Raw genomic sequence first — 18,472 nt, forward strand, 5'->3', positions numbered from 1 at the left:
TGATTTCCTATGCGTGCTGTGTGCATAATCTGTGAGGATACTATATATGAAGCATAGTATTACTTTTTGTAAAGATTACTAAAATCTATGCTGTAGGTACCTATAAAGGAGCCATGGTGGTGCAGAAGGACTCTTGGGGGCAGTTCTATTCTGTCATACAGGGTCACTATGAGTCAGAATCGACTCGATGGTACCCAACAACAGTTGCCTATGTGAAGGATAGTTTTTTTTCCTCTCCCAATAAAAGTTTCTGTGGCAACTTGCACCTGTGTATGTCTGCTTTTTAATTTGGACCTGGACTTAAAAATTGCTAAGTAGAACACTGACAGTTTATCAGATATGAGTTCATTAACTTAATTGACATTGTCAATATTTTATTAAAAAAACAGATTTTAGCTTAGATGTTCCTGTGTAAATGTGCTCGATATGTAATGCACTGATCATTTTATAACTGCATATATACAAAAATTTTATTTATAGGAATCTTAGCAAATCACATCTGCGTCATACAATTCCTAGTGCAGAGAGAGGACCTGGATTATTAGAAAGTCCTTCAATATTTAACTTTACTGCTGATCGATTAATTAATGGTGTCCGGAGCTCACAAACAAGGCAAACAGGTCAAACTAGAACACGGATGCAAAACCCTTCCAATTATGGCAAGAGAGAGATTGCAGCTGGGCGAGTGGAGCAGAGTAGTCTCGAATCATCTCCTGGTTTAGGTAGAGGAAGGTGAGTTCTTCAAATATTTTTTGAACAGGTACCACGTACCTATCATAAGCTATTAATATTTTTAAAGTTGCTATACTTTGGCTAGGAGTCCTGGTGTGGCTCTGTAGGATAAGCACTGGACCGCAAGGTCAGTTTGAACTGCAAGGTTGGCGGTTCAAATCCACCAGCCGCACCTCAGAAACCTTATACAGGATCGCTGTGAGTCGGAATCGACTCAGTGGCACTAAACAACAACATATTTTGGATAAGGAGCCTTGGTGGCCCAGTGGGTTATGCATTGGGCTGCTAACTAAAAGGTTGGCAGTTCAAACCCACCAGCCACTGCATAGGAGACAGAGTTGGTAGTCTGCTTTGTAAAAATCAACCTAAACTAAAACCCACTGCCATTGAGTCAATTTTAACTCATAGTGACCCTGTGCAAGTCCTCTTTCCTCAGCAGATCAGATGGTAAGTTGGAACTGCCAAATTTTGTGGTTAGTAGTCCAGTGCTTATCCTATAACGTACCACCTTCTTCGCACTCTCCTCTGGGAAACCCTTTAGGACAGTTCTACTCTGCCCCTAGGGTCACTATGAGTTGGAATTGACTCCACGGCATAGGTTTAGGGTTTGGGTTTTATACTTTGGTTATGTTTTATAATCATTTAAAAGTAGATCTCAGAAAAATTGAAGATTGTAAACATCAAAGGTTTTATATAATTGCCATGAGCCATTTTCTTAAGAGCAGTGATTTAAATGATTTCATCCTTTTTTATGATATCAAATTGTTAAAGAGAGAACTGTAGATAGAATTGGGATGTTTTAGGTCACAGTCATGATTTGCAGAGTATTTGGAGCTTGACAGCTGCCAGGCCCTTAACTTTGATCTAAGTGTAAAATTTTTGATCCTTCCTTTCCACCCCCTGCCAGAGCCTTACTCTACAAGTTGCTAGCCTTACTTTATCTTGTTCTGTCTGGAAATAAGATAGAGTAAACAGATAAATGAAATTTATAGCCCGTAGACTATAAATTTCTATCTGTACAGAATTATTTGTAAACAAACTGTTATGGGTGACTATACTTACTCCTATCCTAGGTCCAGTGTTTGAATACCATTGATTCCACAGTGTTTGCTGTCATTACCATGGATTTTTTTTTTTGCATCATGAAATAGACATATTCTTCTCATTTTATTGATGCCACATGCTCTTCTCTTTCTTACTGTCTTGTCTTCTGTCACTTATACCTCCATTAGAGAGATGAGATTAGGAAAGATGCTGGCAAATCAAGGGGTTTGCATTTAGTCAATGAAATCTTAACCAGCGTTGATAAATCAAAACTAGGTTTTTTCCCCTTCATGACTAGGCCAGTGTTAATTTGATGTCTATCATAAGGAAATCCTCCTCTGACACCAAGTTAACACTTAGCAAGATACTTAACCTATTCAAGCTTTTCTGTATTTTTTTTTTCCCTTTAAAATCTACTTTGAAAGGTTTCAATGAAAATATTTCTAACTTTTCTTTACCTATGTATATAGCACAGTGCTCTCTCGTCTTGGTACACTGTGTACTTACAATGCAATTTGGGATTATTAAGTATAAAGAGGAATCCTGGTGAGGAATCTTGAGCTAATTAATTTACAGTTATTAAATCAGCATTTATTAAGTATTTATAGGATTATACAGTAGAGCAGAAATAGCAGTAGCATTTAGTAGACCTATCACTGGGTGTGTCAGGCAAACAAAAGCCTCTTTAGATATTTTAACAAAGTTTTATATAAAATTGGTATAAAAGCAGGTATTGCCAACTTTTCAGGCAAAAGAATCGATACACAGATAGTAACTACAGGAAGCAACTACCAACCCTAAGCCTGCAGATCAAAGGGAAGAGTTAGGGGTTATTAGAACCTAGAAGGGGGATAGTAGAGGAAGAGAAACCGTGCAGCGCTTGGGACCCCAACCACCAAGGAAGGGATGCTACTCAGACTGTTGCTGATACCTCCCAGGGGATGTCAGTCGGATGATGCTCGTATTTTTACACAGTGAGAATTGTTTTGACAGTATAGAAGAAATGCAAACTGGTAGCAACTGTTGCTTCTAAAGTGAAGGACAATTTCCAGAGTGACATAGACAGAACAGCATGTGAATAGGAAGGGCCAAGTTCCAGTCATTTCCTGGAAAATGAAAAATAATGGTTTGCAGAATCCCAGCCACAGTATCACAGAAATAGAGTATGACATTGGTGTGTCTGAAGCCACAAGTTAGTATCTTAATAACCAACGTTTTCTGTTTGACTACCCAGTTCTTCGTACATAACGTTCAAGTATTTAAACTTGAAACTACAATAGCAAGTTTATTATTTTGTACCAGTTTTATACAAATGAAGCCTCTCTCTATCATCTTCAGCAAAGAAGTTATGCTCCCACCTAAATAATCTATAGCCTAGAGAATACATTACCAAAAGATTATAACCCAAAGCCACAATCTTTAATAAAATACAAGGAGGTGAGAAGAATTTCATTAAAGTGGGCCACATATCTTCACCCAAGACATTAGGTGATGAGGTTTCTCACTAGTGATTTGATTCAACTGATTAAATACTTCATTCGTAAAGGACTTGAATCTACTCCCATAACATCTTTATTTTGGGTTTGGGTTTTGTTTTCCGTTAATTTTCTATTAGACAAGAAGTACTAAGAGACATTTCATAGAATCTGTTACGTTCTCCCAAGATCAGCAACCCCTGGATTAGTCGCCCCAGCCAATAAAGTAACCTTCTGTGCCTGTTGATTTAGTGGAATGAGGAACCACAAATGATGACTAGGTAGCTTTTTCAATCTCTCTTTAAGTGAAACTACTGTTCTATCATCTGGTGGTACTTTTTTTTTTGGCAGGAGATCAAAATTATTAGAATACAGAGTTGTGGGAAGAGGAAGGTAAAATTCTGCTAGTGAGTTATTAAGTAAAATAGTGAAGAGTTATTTCCATTTATATTGCATGATTCTTCAGACCACATATCTTGGCTGTGGCACAATTTTGTATTCACTGAGTAAAAGCATATTCTATAGGAACAGACTACATCTTTTTTCCTATAGAGCAGCCAGTGGACTTGATTTTTTGCCATACTTATGATCAAGAAGTGTTACGCCCTGTATAACTTCATCTTCCTACTGTGGATACAATATACCTGTTATGTCTGGAGAAAGAAGCTAGATATATCTTTTCACCTGATTTTTAAGGATCTCTTTTGTCATTGATGCCTTTTGGCAAACAGGCACTTGCAGCACAAATGTCTTCACACTTTGTCCATTCCATGAGGCCCATCCACATACCTCTTCCCACGATCTTGTCATCAGTCTTTCAACCTGTCTTTTGCAAGTCTAGAATCTAACAGCCAAATTTTTATCTCCCTTGTTGGTGAATTGATGTAAATCCATACCTTTCTGTCATACCCCTATACAGGAAGAGTAGACAAGTTACTTGAAATTTTGTCCACTTGGAAGGTTTCCTTTCAACATTCATTTTTAGGCGCACTCCTGAGGCAGTTGTAATGTTGGAGCAGTCTTACATATTGTGCAAAACAATCTGTAATCCCAGTCCAAATGTTTTTCTCCTTAGTTAGATGAATTAAAAGACATGTTAATGAGGCCATTGGTGTGGATGGAGAGCAAGCAGGCAATGCAGCAGGTCTAGTTGTTCCAGGAGCCTGAGCTTTCTCTTCTTGCAGGTCAGTCTCATTTGCACTCTCTCTCTGTGATGATGAGTTGCTATTATATTTTTCCAGTTTTGTGACTTAATGCCCCATTCATGACTGCAGGGACTAGTCTGTTTGGCACAAAAGTTTAAGGACCCATATAGCATCCCAGTGTGGCACAATTGAATTGTAGTTCTGATTAGTTATGTCATCTTGGACAAGACTGGTTTTCAGTTTTCTGTGCAATAAAGGGATTCATCAAGATTATTTCTAAACTCCTTTCCAGCTTATATAATACAAGACCTTTAGGCAAGTCTTTGCATTCAGTTAAAATGACAAAGGGATAAATAAATACACTGATATTCAAAGGTAAATTGTTAGACCAAGTAAGCCATGAAAAATGTCTTAGCCATCTTTGTCTCCTCTCAGTGCCTTCCATGAAGTGGACACTTAGTAAGTGTGTGTTTTCTGTTCAGAACACTTAAGAGCATAACATGGAATCACTGCTTATAGTTGGGTATAATTTTATATGGCAGGAGTTTAGAATACTTCTTACAAGGCTGACAGTAGTTGTTGTTGTTGTTGTTATGTGCCATGGAGTTGGTTCCGACTCATAGCGACCCTGCACAGGGTTTCCAATCTTTACGGGAGCAGAAAACCTCATCTTTCTCCCTTGGAACAGCTGGTAGTTTCGAACTGCTGACCGTGAGAGTAGCAGCCCAATTCATTACCACTATGCTACCAGAGCTTACAAGGCTGCCAGTAGATACAGAAAATTGTTAAGGTTTAGAAATCCTCATTTGGCAAAGAGTAGTAAGCCATTGAAGTATAAGAATAAGGATAGTAAGGGAGATGGATTAGATTATTTTGATGATATGCATTTGATAATTTTTGTTACCCATTTTTGTCTTTTAACGTCAGATTTTTAACTTTTATTTATTTGTTTAAATCCTGAATTTCCTGAATCAGACTTGAAAACTTCCCAGTCAGTTTTGTTGGGTGCCGTCGAGTCAATTGCAACTCATAGAGTCGTCATGTGATGAGTGGAGATGTCCTCGTATGGTTTTCTTGGCTGTAATTTTTACAGGAGCAGATTTCCAGGTCTTTCTCCAACAGAGCCATGTTGTGGATTTAAATCACCAACTTTTCTGTTAGCTTAACCATCGCACCACCAGGGTTCCTTTCCTAACCAGTATCTCTTTTAAATATTTTTCCTGATTCATAGAACTCTCTCCTCTTTTACTATGTCTCAAATGTCTCTCTTACACTTCCTTTTAGACTTTCCATCCCTTTTGTTCTCCAATACTTCAATCTGGTTATTTTCTACACAACTAATCCTCTTTTCAGCTTTGTCTAGGCTTACTATGTAAAATAGTTAAATCTGAATTTGTGGTAATTGTTTTGAATAAGTATATAAAAAATTATTGCCTTCACTTTTTTATATACTGGCAAGTATATATATTAAAAAATTTTGACATTTCAACAGTATTCACATATACAGGCAAGTGACATTAATTATGTTCATTATATTGTTCAACCATCACCCTTTATGAAGAATACTTTACTGGGAATAGAATATTTAACTAGGATGGCTATTATTTTATTTCATAAACATTCCATGGTTGTCTGGCTTTTCTTGCTTCTCTTGAGAATTCTGTTAAATTCTAGTAAGAAGGGGCATACTTCAACATATATATATATATACTTTCTGAAATTCATATTCAACTTGGTATTCTACATTTTTCTTTGCTAAATATGACAACTCTAGTTATATTCAGTTTGCTATCAAACCCATTTAATTGTGATCTTAATTTTAGTTACTATGTTTTTTTATTCTCAAATTTCTATTTCTAGATCTTTTATAGATTCTAGAGTTTGGTGAAATGCTTCATTGTTAACAGATCATTTTACCCTTAAAAAAAAAATGTCTAAACAGCCAGCAAGTCAATTTTTTTTTAACCTATCAGCTATCAGTATTGGTCCTTGATAATAAAATATTTGTGTTTTGCTTAGTATTTTAGAAAATCAAGTCATCTTAAATGATTACAAAACAATAAAGACTGAACTGATAGTTTTCTTTGAATGTGTTTGTGTAAATATATTTCGTTTTTGTTTTTTTGTTTTTCAAAATCCAAATAGGAAAAATTAATGGTTTTTCTTTCTTTCTTTTTTTTTTCTGCTTTCTACTTCTCTAGGAAAAATTCTTTTGGCTATCGGAAGAAAAGGGAGGACAAGTTTACAGTGAGTTTACAAAGCATATGCCATTTTACTAGACATTTAAATCTAATTTACAATGAACAAGCATGAGATTTAATTAATAGAATTAAGGTTAAGATATATTAACGAGCATTTTTACAAGAATTTTTTTCTTTTTTTTTCAGTATCTAGTAAATAATAACTGACCTTTTTGTTAGTATAAAGGAAAGAGATGTAATGTTTTTAGAAATATCGAATGGTAACCATTTTTCTAATAGTTATGTACGAGAGTGAGTCAGTGTTTTTCTGCACTCCAGTTATGTTAAAACTCCCATCCACATCCATGGCTGATGACAACATTTGAGCATGCAAATTAAATGATTCTATCGAATAGACGAGTGACAGTGGAGTATGTGACAAATCATTTGCAAATCAGTCATAGCTCAGTCTATGAAATAATTCACTACAGACTTATGTTATAAAAAATTTATGCAAGATGGGTACTGAAACAACTCTTGGAAGAGCATAAACAGAAGTGTTTGGACATCTGCAAACAAAATTTGGACGAATCCTTGAAGGAAGGTAAAGTTTCTTTAAAAAAAAAAATTATTGGTAATAAGGCATGGATTCATCACTATGAGCTTGAGAGTAAACGGCAGAGTATTGAATAGAAACATCCTCAATCACCAACCAAGAAAAAAGTTCAAAAGTCTACCATTAACTGGAAATTTCATGCTTACAGTTTTCTGGGATTCTCAAGGGCCAGAATTGTAACTATCACGAAGAAAGTTCAACAATCAACAGTGCTCATTACAGTGAGATGCTCTTTGCAGAGCTGAAACCTAAACTTCAGATTAAATGCAGAGGACTAAACTTGCCTGATAATACACATCCACGAACCTCTGCCCACGCTGTGGACGCTCTGCAACACCTTCGTTTTAAGTAAAGTGTTAAAGCATCCTTCTGTAATTCTGATCTTGTTTCACTAGACTTTCATCTATTTGTTCCCCTGAAAGCAGCCCTTCAAGGACAAAGATTTACCTCTAATGAAAAAGTAATGGCAGTAGTGCATTCATGGCTCTCAGCTTAGCCTAATATTTGAATGTTTAAATTCAAAATGTGGAAGCTTGTTCAGAGATGGACAAAGTGTATTGCAATGCAAGGAGATTTTGTCAAAAGATGATGTATTTGTCTTTTCTAAAAGTTGATTAAAATAAATCCTACAGTCAGCATACAGATTTTTTTTTTTACTCTTGTCTCTTATAATAAATGCAGCCAAGAGCATATTACTGCACATACCCAGGTGAATTCTTCTGTCTTGGCTATAATATCATATAATTTAAAGTAACTGGAATCATTAATTTTTAGCAAGCAGAACAAGCTTCTCTCATATAGTAATTGGTTGATCAGAAATATTTTTCATTTGAAAAAATATTTTATTATGCAACCACTGTATACGAGGAGTCCTGGTGTGGTGCTGTTTGTTAAAGCACTGGACCCCAAAATCAGTTTGGTCATTGGTTCAAATTAATCAGCCACTCCTCGGAAGCCTTATATTTGGTCACTATGAATCGGAACCAATTCTGTGGGCCTTAACAACAATATATAAAACGTAGTCTTGATGTGGCGCTGTAGGATAAGTCCTAGACTGCTAACTGTGAGTGAGGTTAGCAGTTCAAATCCACCAGTCATTCCCCAAAAACCCCTGTATAGGGGCGCTATGAGTCAGAACCAACTCAATGGCACTTAAGAAACATACAAAGCAGTTTTGTTTTCAGCTAAAACATGGGGTCATGACAAACCCACAAATATATAAGTTTATGTGACTAGTAAGTGCCTGAGAGGTGGTCACTTTTGGCTTGAGTTGATTAAACCAAGTTTCTCATGGGATAATATATATGCTGGGTTTTAATGAAAGTTGGTAATGGACCTTCAGCATATAATGACAAGCATATATTCTAGGCAGTGTCCATGAAGACATATAAGAAAGTGTATTTTGTGGGCTTACAGATGTAGAATTTCAAACATGAAGAACTGGGGCTGGAGGGGAGGCCTTGAGAAAAATCCTTGGTGCAGCCCACTGACCCATAATGTAGGTGCATTCTCATTATAGAAGACAGATTTTCTTTGTGGAGAACTTAGAACATATTAGTAGTAAATAATGTTAAGTACTGTCCAGTCAATTCCAACTCATAGTGACCCTGTATAAGGTTCCCAAAGAGCAGCTGGTGAACTTGAACCACCAACATTGCAGCGCATTAACCCACAGCACCATACCAGCACTTCAGTAAATCAACACCCAGAATTCTACTATTAAATGTCATTTTAGCCTGTTTTTTTGGATAAGCCTTTGGGAAAGCGGTTAATGTTTGATTTCAGTTGTTAAAGTTTTGGAGTCTTATAAGCATTTGAACTAGCAAAACTACTGTCTGAATACTTATTATGAAGTGTGCCAGGCATTGTTAGGTACCTTAATTGAATTATCCTCATTGGACACTAAATAACCTTCAGAGGTAAAAAAATTTTTTTTCAAAATTGCCATATCTGTCTAATTTGTTTTTTGTTTTCCTGATTCTTGTGTTCATACTTGATAACTACTTGGAAGCTCAGAAGTATGATTCATATTATAGAAAGTATACCTGTTGTTAATATTTTCATATATGAGACTTAGAAATTTTAATAACTTAAAAAATTTACAGATACATCAATGTGAGCGTATTTGGGCTGTACAAGTCCATAGGACCAGGAATAGCATTCACTCTTCACTTAAAGCCATTCAAATTCTAGAAAAAATTGAATACTATCTTCAGAATCAAATACCATATGTAGGCTCTGTTATTTTGTAACTGTTATATCTAAACATTCTTGCTTGTTTCTGTTCCTAAGAATCAAAGTTTAATAAATTTTATGAGTTCTTTTTCTAAAAATATTTGTCTTCTGAAAACTGGTATTCATCTGAAAAATACACAGATGTTTAAAATAAAAGATGTTTTAAAAGGTCAGTGGTTAAAACTTACCAGCTGCTCCTCAGAAACCCTATGCAGGGTCTCTGTGAGTCGGAACTGACTTGACAGCACTTAACAAGGTCATAATGTCTAAGTATAATTTAGAACTTTTCTAGATTATTTTGAGTAATATTATGCCATATATTTAATATAGTAGAGAAATAGGCATAATGCACAGAACCTACCATGGAGTTTCTGTCACCTGGTTCCACTTAAGCGGTTTTCATTTGAGCTTTGTCATATTTTCTCCTCATTCTACTTATAATAGGGAGTGATCTTCCTGTTAGTGTTAGATTTGGGAAAATGTTGTTCCTTTCAAGTTAGGTGAGACCGCGACTGTTACCAGTTTTAAGAGTACTTGAATGATACCTAAATATAAACGTATTTCTCTTTTTTGTGTCTGGTATCCTCCAACCAAGAAACTGGGTTTTTACAAACTAACTTCTCACTTGTTAAAACAAGTTGACAGTTATTTTTTTCAATAAAAGTATATTACTGTCTTGTTTTGATAATTGGGGCTTGTAAATGAACTTGGTTATCATTGTGCTGCATTTACTTTCTTGAAATCAGTCTAAGAATCTTACACTTTAAAAAAAATTATTAACACTCAAAAGTGTTATAATAAGTTAATATTAAGATAACTGAACAGCTAACATTTTTATTTAACCACTGTTTTTTTTCAAATGGAAATCTTTATAAACAATTCTTTGATAGGTTATAGGAAATGAGACAGTTAGTAATTTTGTGTTTCTTTGAATAGTTTCTTTATTATTATTGACTTTTTACATATATTGTTGTTGTTAAGTGCTGTTGAGTCAGTTCCAACCCATAGAGACCCTGTATAGGGTTTTCTAGGAGCAGTTGGTGAGACTGAACCTTGAGGTTCAAACCAACTCCGCAGTGCATTAACCCACAGTGCCACATCAGGACTCCATTACATATATTATTCAGCAATAATTCAAAACTTGTCTGAAGATTAATATGTTTATTATTTAGACTCAGGCTATTCTGATTTTTATCTAGTGGGGTGTTTTATGAACAAAGTTTTTGAAGTTTATTTGTGACATATATCTTGGCTATTAGTATTTTTGAGATTTTTGTTTTACATCTTTGTTCTATACAGCTGAGGTTGCCTAATAACCTTTGACAAGGTAATAAAGCGTTGTTTGGTTGCGTAATGTGTCCATTCAAAGACATTGTCCTTTTGGAAGGCAGATTATTGCTTTACTCTTTTCATGTATTTCTTTTACCATAATGACTTTTTACATTTGTCTTAACTCTGTGTTTTTATTACAGAGGAGTCAAACTCAGTCTCCAACACCACCAAAACCTCCATCTCCTAGCTTTGAATTAGGACTCTCCAACTTTCCTCCCTTGCCTGGAGCTGTAGGTAATTTAAAGGCAGAGGACTTGTTTGAAAACAGGCTATCTAGCTTGATCATAGGATCATCAAAAGAAAGGGTAAGATGTATAAGTCTAATAGTCACTAACATTAACACTGATACTGTACTAGGCACTTTTCTGAGCTCTTAACATACATTATTTTTTCATATGCTAAAGAAACCTCTAATACAGTCTAGGTTTACAGATCAGGCTTAGAGGTTAAGTGATTTGCAAAAGTGACACAAATTTTGAGTAGTAAGGTCAGAGTTGAACATAGGACTGTATTATAACTCAAAGTGTCAGCCATCTTTAGCTATAGAAGTTAAAGAATATAAGTTTTTAATATTCTGTCTGGATTCCAGTGTAATAAGAGTTGAAGGAGGGATTTCTACTACTGCCAAGATTAATTTTGTGAAGGATCAGGAATATAAAAAGATTAACCATGCCTCAGTGCCTGGGCACAGCTAGTTGAATGGTGTCATGGTAGCATGCATCCCTTATATGCTAGCAGTTCTCAACCTTGACTGTGAGGTAGAATCACCCCGGGATGAATCAGGGTCGACACTTGGATTTTGGGAAAAAGATACCATTCCACAGCATGAGTTTAGGACTACTACAATGTGTATTATACCTTTTTTCAGTTTCATAGTGCAAAGTTAAAATAGAATTCTTTTCACTCTTGTAGGTGGATAATATTGCTTCTATTTTTAACCTTGGAGGTTGAATGAATTCTAAGATTTTGTATTACAACAATCACATTAAATTTGGCTTGTCTTATACATTATTTTAAAGCTTAAGCTTTCAGTCAATTTCTGAATTACTACTTCTTGTAGAATTGCACCCTTTAAAGGTCATGTAAATTTTATACTTTGTGTTTTATTGCCCTTGGAGGTAAGGAGAGGAGCAGAGCAAGCAGGTCTAACCCTGGTTCCGTAACAGCAACTGTTTTTTACATGCTGAACTTTTGTGTAGAAGTCCTTTTGAAAAAACACTTTTAGTTTTAAAAATTCAGAGCCTGATTCTACAGCCAGTTGGAATAGTCTGTGCCCTTGCTTCTCAGTGGAGCATTTACAACAGCTCTTTCCATCTAAAGGGACACAACAACTTTACACTTAATATTTAGTCCTGGAGGGGAAGGGACTCAACTCCCTTAGCTTATTGGTATTTAGCACCTAGAGTGGCAGAGGAAGCCTGTTGAAGATGTAAGGGACTATTATTGTGATAATGACTTTCAAATTTTTAACATACACCTTACAAGCATTGTTGTTGTTAAGTGCTGTCAAGTGGGTTCCGACTCATAGTGACCCTCCATACAACAGAAGAAAACATGGGCCAGCCTGCACCATCCTCACAATTGCTGCTATGCTTTTGTGATTCCATTGTTGTTACTACTGTGCCAATCCATCTCATTGGCGGTCTCCCTCTTTTTCACTGTCCCTCCATATTATAAGCATAGCTATATTTAAGTCGTATTAAGACTCAACATGTTGCTATTGTTAAGTGTGGTAGAATCGGTTCAGACTCATTATAATCTGAATGTAAACGATCATTTACAAAGGAATTTGCCATTCCCAAGTTTCCACCAACCTAGATTCCTTCATCTTGACAACAGTGGTCATAAAAGGTTCTCATTCTTGGCAGACAGAGATGCCAAGGTCTCTGGTTCTGCCCCTTGCCTAGAGACATATGTATATAAACAGTGGCATACGTTTATCTCATTCCCTTCATCAAGCTTTTTATGCTTAGTTCATCACTCCTTATTTCTGGATTTTTTTTATCTGCTCTGAAAAGTGCAGCATTTTAAGAAAATTTTCTCTTTTTACACTTAGAATCAATACCAGTTCTTTGATTCTACTACTGGCATTGTGAAGGTGATTGTGTGTGTGAAATGATAACTGTGCATAGGAAAATTACTGGCTTTGAGTAAGAAAATCTGGTTCTATTCAGTTCTTTGCAGTATGGCCTTTGATATAAAGTAACCTAAACATTCAAAGCCTCAGTTTCCTCATCTGTTACATTGTTGTGGTTGTTAAGTGCCATTTATATTAGAGTTAATATGCCTTATTCCAACAGTTGTTTTGTTAGTTCAAACAAGAATTGTGTTTGTTGTTGTTGTTGTTGTTATGTGCTTTGGAGTCAGTTCCAACTTATAGTGACCCTGTACAGGGTTTCCAGGCTGCAAATCTTTATAGAAACAGAAAGCCTCATCTTTCTCCCACAGCACAGCTGCTAGCAAACTGCTGACTGTGAGAATAGCAGCACTGTGCTACCAGAGCTCCTTCAGAATTGTGTTAGGAATTCTGGAATATGTGGAAATCCTGTTGTGGCACTGTAACATAAGTAGTAACCACGATATTGGCAGTTCAAACCCACCAATTACTCCTTGGGAATCCTATACAGGGTTGCCATATGTCCGAACTGACTGGACAGCACGTAACAATAACTGCATGCCAGACTATGCTAGGCATTGGGGTATCAAAGATGAATCATATCTATGTAGTTGAGAAAACAACTATAATGGAAATTAGTAGAGAGTGTCTGCAATATGAGAATGACTACATATTTACTAAAAGGAAAAGAGTTGAGAACCTTATACACAAAGAAGAAACTTGCCATCTCCCCTATACATCCCCTAAGTATTTCTTTACATTTATGTAAGCAGGAAATTTGCAGATTTTCCCAAGTGGGGTGCTACTATTCTGTCTCTGTTCATCTAGGTCATAGAGGTAGGCATATATCTGGCTGTCAGCTCCTTTATTTTACTAAGAATAAACAAAACAGTCTTTACACAGGTGTGTTGGGAAGCTCTAAAACCTGTATTAATTAGACCATTGTCTTTCTTGATTATATATAAGAGCATATGTGAAAGATCTGGTGTGTATGTATTTACAATGTCATAAACTTGTTATTTGTTATTTTTAGAATTTAAATGTGGATGCAAGTACAAACACTATTCCTGCAGTAGTCCCCAGAGAGCCCTCAGTGCCACCTTCTTGTGCTGTATCAGCAACATATGAACAGTCTCCTTCCCCAGCCCATTTACCCGAGTAAGTCATATTCAACAAATGCTTTGGTTTTACTAATTTTGAATTATTTGTGATGGTTCATAAGATTCAAATATTGTATGATATTTTTACAGCGATTCCAAGGCTGTAGAAAAGCAGAGGGAAACACAAAGTATGGAAAGACTTTCTTCTACTCTTACTACTACCGCATGTAAATCAGTGCAAGTTAATGGAACTGCCACAGTACGTAACTAGTGCTCATTTTCTTTTAAGTCACAAAGTCTCTCAAGTATGGTAAAAAGACACATAGCTATTTCTCCCTTCTGTATCAGCGTATTTTTAATAAAATATAATTCCATGGGTTTGTGTGTGAGTTTGTGTTGTGTTTTCTGCACAAAATACCACTAGTATTTGCTAGTAATTTTGAACTACCTACTCTGGTTGTTTTATTCCAATATCATTAGATAGAGATTATCTTTTTGAGTTAGTTAACAAGATTCCAATTCCTGTTCATTCATAGAATTTATGATCACTTAAGCAATTGCTATAAGTATGTATCATGATTATAATAATTACAATTATAATAACAAAATACGACATAAAAATGAGATGAGATGGCACTACAATCATTCTTTTACCCTATAGTTTAATAGGAGTCAAAATAATTAATATCGAATAATTGCAGTTTAAAATTTTGTTGTATAGTGTTTTATTTTAATGTTTTTGTGGTACGATGTATAACACAAAACTTGCCACACTAACCATTTGTAAAATTCACAATATTGTGCAACCACCATTATCATCCACCTCCAAAATTTTTTCATTGCCTGAAATACTTAGTATCCATTAAGCAATAATTCCCTATTTCTTATTACCCAGAACCCCTTGTAACCACCAATCTACTTTTGTTCCTATGCATTTGATTATTCTCATAGTTTATTTAAGTATGATCATATCATATTTGTTCTTTTGTGTCAGCTTTTTTTTAAGGCTTATTCATGTGTAGCACATATCATTTCTCTGTATGACTGAATAATGATTCCTTGAAAATACAGTAATTACTGCCAAAGAACAACTTAATTCTGCTAACATTTGGCTACATGTGTTCGTGTCTTTTATGTTTTTTGTCCCAAATGTTGTATATCGTCCTATGCTGATTTATTTTGTGTTTAATTGATTTTTTTTCTGTAGTGAACAATTTTGATTTTCTTCTCCTTTTCTTGCTTTTTTTTTGGTCAGTTTTAAAAGTATTTCCTTTGTGTTGCTATGGAAATTGCACTTAATATCCTAAATGCATATCAACCTAGTTTGAATTGATATCATCTTAACTTCAGTAGCATACAGAAATTCTGTTTCTTACAGATATGCACCTCTTTTATGTAGTCACAGATGACATCTTTACATAGTGTGTGCAAAAGTGCTTCAATTGGTTTCCATTCTTTCCTTTTACTATTATGTTTTTGAAATCTCTGCATGCATTTTATCCTCTAATTCTGTTGATTCAAGCAGATCTAGATTCCAGGTATTTTTCCGTTTTGGTAGTTTGCCTTTTTTGGTAAATGGGACCTTTTATTTTCCCCCCCCCCCCCCCCAATTTAGCCTTTTGTTGTTGTCCTCAATTTGATGTCTACATGAACTTTTTTGTTTGGGATTTAGACCTTTAATATCCATTGTTGTTGTTATTAACTGTTGTCACGTGAGTTCCAACTCATAGAAACATAGGGTTTTCAAGGAGCAACTGGTGGATTTGAATCACCAACCTTGTGGTTAGGAGTCCAGTGCTTATCCTACAGTGCTACATCATAAGTCCATAGGGTTGACTTATTATATAGATTAAAATATGTATTTTATAGGTGAAGTATTTTTTAAATTCCCCTCTTCATCTGTTGTGTGGTGTTCATGTTTCATTCACCTGAAACCCGCCTTAAACTTTGTTTGGTTTGCGTACCTTCAGGACACCATGTCATTGCTGTTGTATTGACTGGTCTGTTTTGAAGGACATGCAGGAAAAGAGAAAGGTGTATGTTTGTTTCTGTGTCATATACAGGGATCTCTTTTCTGTTTCCTTAGCCTTTCTTTTAGGCTTACAAAGTAAAAGTTCAATCACTTTTTATCTGTATGCCTTTTAAAATTTTACTCATTTAAAAATAAAACTATTTCTGGAATATCTTTTAGATACTCTGGAAGTCATGTTGCAGAGTTGAAAATTTAGTTACAATGTAATTTTTTAAAGTTTATTTTACCTTTGTCTTAAGTGAAATTCATTTTGCCATGTCATCACTGGAACAATCATTCTGTACACATAATTCCAACATTTTGTCTGTTTACCAGGAATTGCGAAAACCTAGCTACGCAGAGATCTGTCAGAGAACAAGTAAAGAACCTCCTTCTTCCCCATTACAACCCCCAAAAGAACAAAAGCCAAACACTGTCGGTTGTGGGAAAGAAGAAAAGAAACTCACTGAACCAATGGAGAGATACAGAGAACCCCCTCCCCTCAAGTCAAGTCCAGGACAGCCCAAAGATCAGAGAAGGCAGCTGGGGCGCAGATCCTCTCCTCCAGCCATTGGGAAGCGTTTAAATAGAGAACAGAACACACCTCCCAAGTCTCCTCAGTGAAAATTGTGTCTGGGAGAGGTTGCAAAAGAGTTCTGTTTAACCACAAATGAAACACTGTTCCCATTCAGTACAGAGAATGAGTTGCTGGTTAGGAGCTTGCAGTGTGTATGAGGCATATATAGAATGCCTGAAAGTTATTTTTCTTCTGTGAGTCGAATTTCCCCCTTCTTGAAAAAAATCTATTTTTTCAGGATTTAATTAATATAAACCTTATTTTAGGTTGGTGCTTTACTGGAGGTGATGCATAAGTCTGATTTTTTTTCAGGATAGAAAATGCATATATCCCTACAAATTGATATTTTTTATTAAGCCTCCATGTGGCTATGAATGCAAGCTATATATAGTGAGTTTTTCTAAATTAAGTGGAACTATGCTACTTTTTTTTTTTTTTTTTAAATAACTGGTTTGCAAGTACATATCTCTTCACAGTGTCAGCAGACTGATGAGAGCTGGTGACAGCTAGTCTTGTGAGTCCAAGATTACACTTGTAAACATGACCTCGAAGAAGGGATAATGTTAGTAGATTGTTGGGACACACTGGCATAAGAAACTATATTTTCTCACTTAACCTGGTAATAGGTGATTGTAGAATGCATTTTTATTTTTTAAATATAACTTTTCTTTCTGGTCTTCTGGGCAAAACGAACCTGCAGAGAGCACCATAGAAAGATCTGAAACGTTTGAGTTTTCATGTACTGCAAGCAAGTAACCAGCTTCTCACTCCAATTTCAAATAACTATTATGTAAAATAAATTCAAAGCACATTGTTAATAGAATTTAAATGAAAATATAAACTTTCTTGCCCGTTGAGATGTTACCACAAAATTGTACCATAGTGTTGTTTTGATAACTTGTAAGTTGGCACACTTTTGTGCTGGCAAGGAGGATGATAAGTCTCCATGTTGTGGTTTCCCCATCTACTGCTCATGCTCTGTATGGATTTCTGTCCCTGGTTCCCCCAGTACTCTTTGAAAGAGTCTATATTTTAGTCAGCTCTATGTTGACGTCTTCTGTACCTCTGCATTGGCACATGGATTTAAAAGTTATTTAATGTGAGAGAATGGTGTTTGTGACCCCCCCCCCGCCCCCCCCCCACCTTTGAGTGGTGGAGGATAAAAATTCCTGCTCTCTTTACCTCCATGATGAGGCTTCTCACTGATTCACTTCTAGAAGTGCTACACTTCTGAAGAATGAGGATGCACTAAATTTAGCAAGTTTCTAATAACGTTAAAATATAAATTATTTTGTTTTAAAATGCCTAAATTTTTCTCTAATTGTTCTAAGCAGCAAACATTAAAATAAGAATTTTCTTGCTAAATGTAACCATACAGTTTATTCCACAAAATGTTAATTTAATAAGACTGAATTTTTTTTTTTTAATATTTCCATCCAATATTTAAAGACTTGAATTTTATTTAAACTTGAAAATGACTTTGCCTTAACTTTTGTATAAGACAGCTTAGGGTTAATGGAGACCGGCCCCTGGGTTGGCATGAGTGGATTCCAGAGTTACTCAGTTACTGTAGATCTAGTGTCGCTAGTTTTACTGAGTAAGCAAACTGTAGTACAAGAACTAGCAGTAGTTTTTGTAATATACCATAAAGATCTTAAACAATTGATCTTTTTTTCAGATTGTTGAAAAATCCTGTAAATGCAAATAGTCAATACTGTATTAAATATGTGCACTTGGAAGTGTGTGCTTTGCTTGTACAGTTGTAAATAATCAGAACATATTAAAAAGGTACCCTAAAGAGAAAAATCTGATAAAAATTATTGATATATTATAAATGTTGCTGTTGAGCTGGATGTAGATAAACTAAATGTTGTGGTTTGAATATTTTAATATGTTCAGGTTTTGGGGT

General features: G+C 35.4%; 1 protein-coding gene across 1 annotated transcript in view; it reads left to right on the forward strand.

Moving 5' to 3' along the window:
- LARP4B (La ribonucleoprotein domain family, member 4B) overlaps window positions 1-16,610 on the forward strand; it is a 98,737-nt gene extending 82,127 nt beyond the window's left edge. The window contains exons 12-17 of the mRNA XM_006874420.1: window positions 481-732; window positions 6,598-6,643; window positions 10,900-11,064; window positions 13,909-14,033; window positions 14,126-14,234; window positions 16,323-16,610. Coding sequence (XP_006874482.1) covers window positions 481-732; window positions 6,598-6,643; window positions 10,900-11,064; window positions 13,909-14,033; window positions 14,126-14,234; window positions 16,323-16,610 — 985 coding nt within the window. The remainder of the gene's footprint in view (window positions 1-480; window positions 733-6,597; window positions 6,644-10,899; window positions 11,065-13,908; window positions 14,034-14,125; window positions 14,235-16,322) is intronic.
- Window positions 16,611-18,472: the final 1,862 nt, after the last annotated feature.

The sequence above is a fragment of the Chrysochloris asiatica genome, unplaced genomic scaffold (assembly GCF_000296735.1).
Source record: "Chrysochloris asiatica unplaced genomic scaffold, ChrAsi1.0 scaffold00276, whole genome shotgun sequence".
In the NCBI taxonomy this organism is placed as follows: domain Eukaryota; kingdom Metazoa; phylum Chordata; class Mammalia; order Afrosoricida; family Chrysochloridae; genus Chrysochloris; species Chrysochloris asiatica.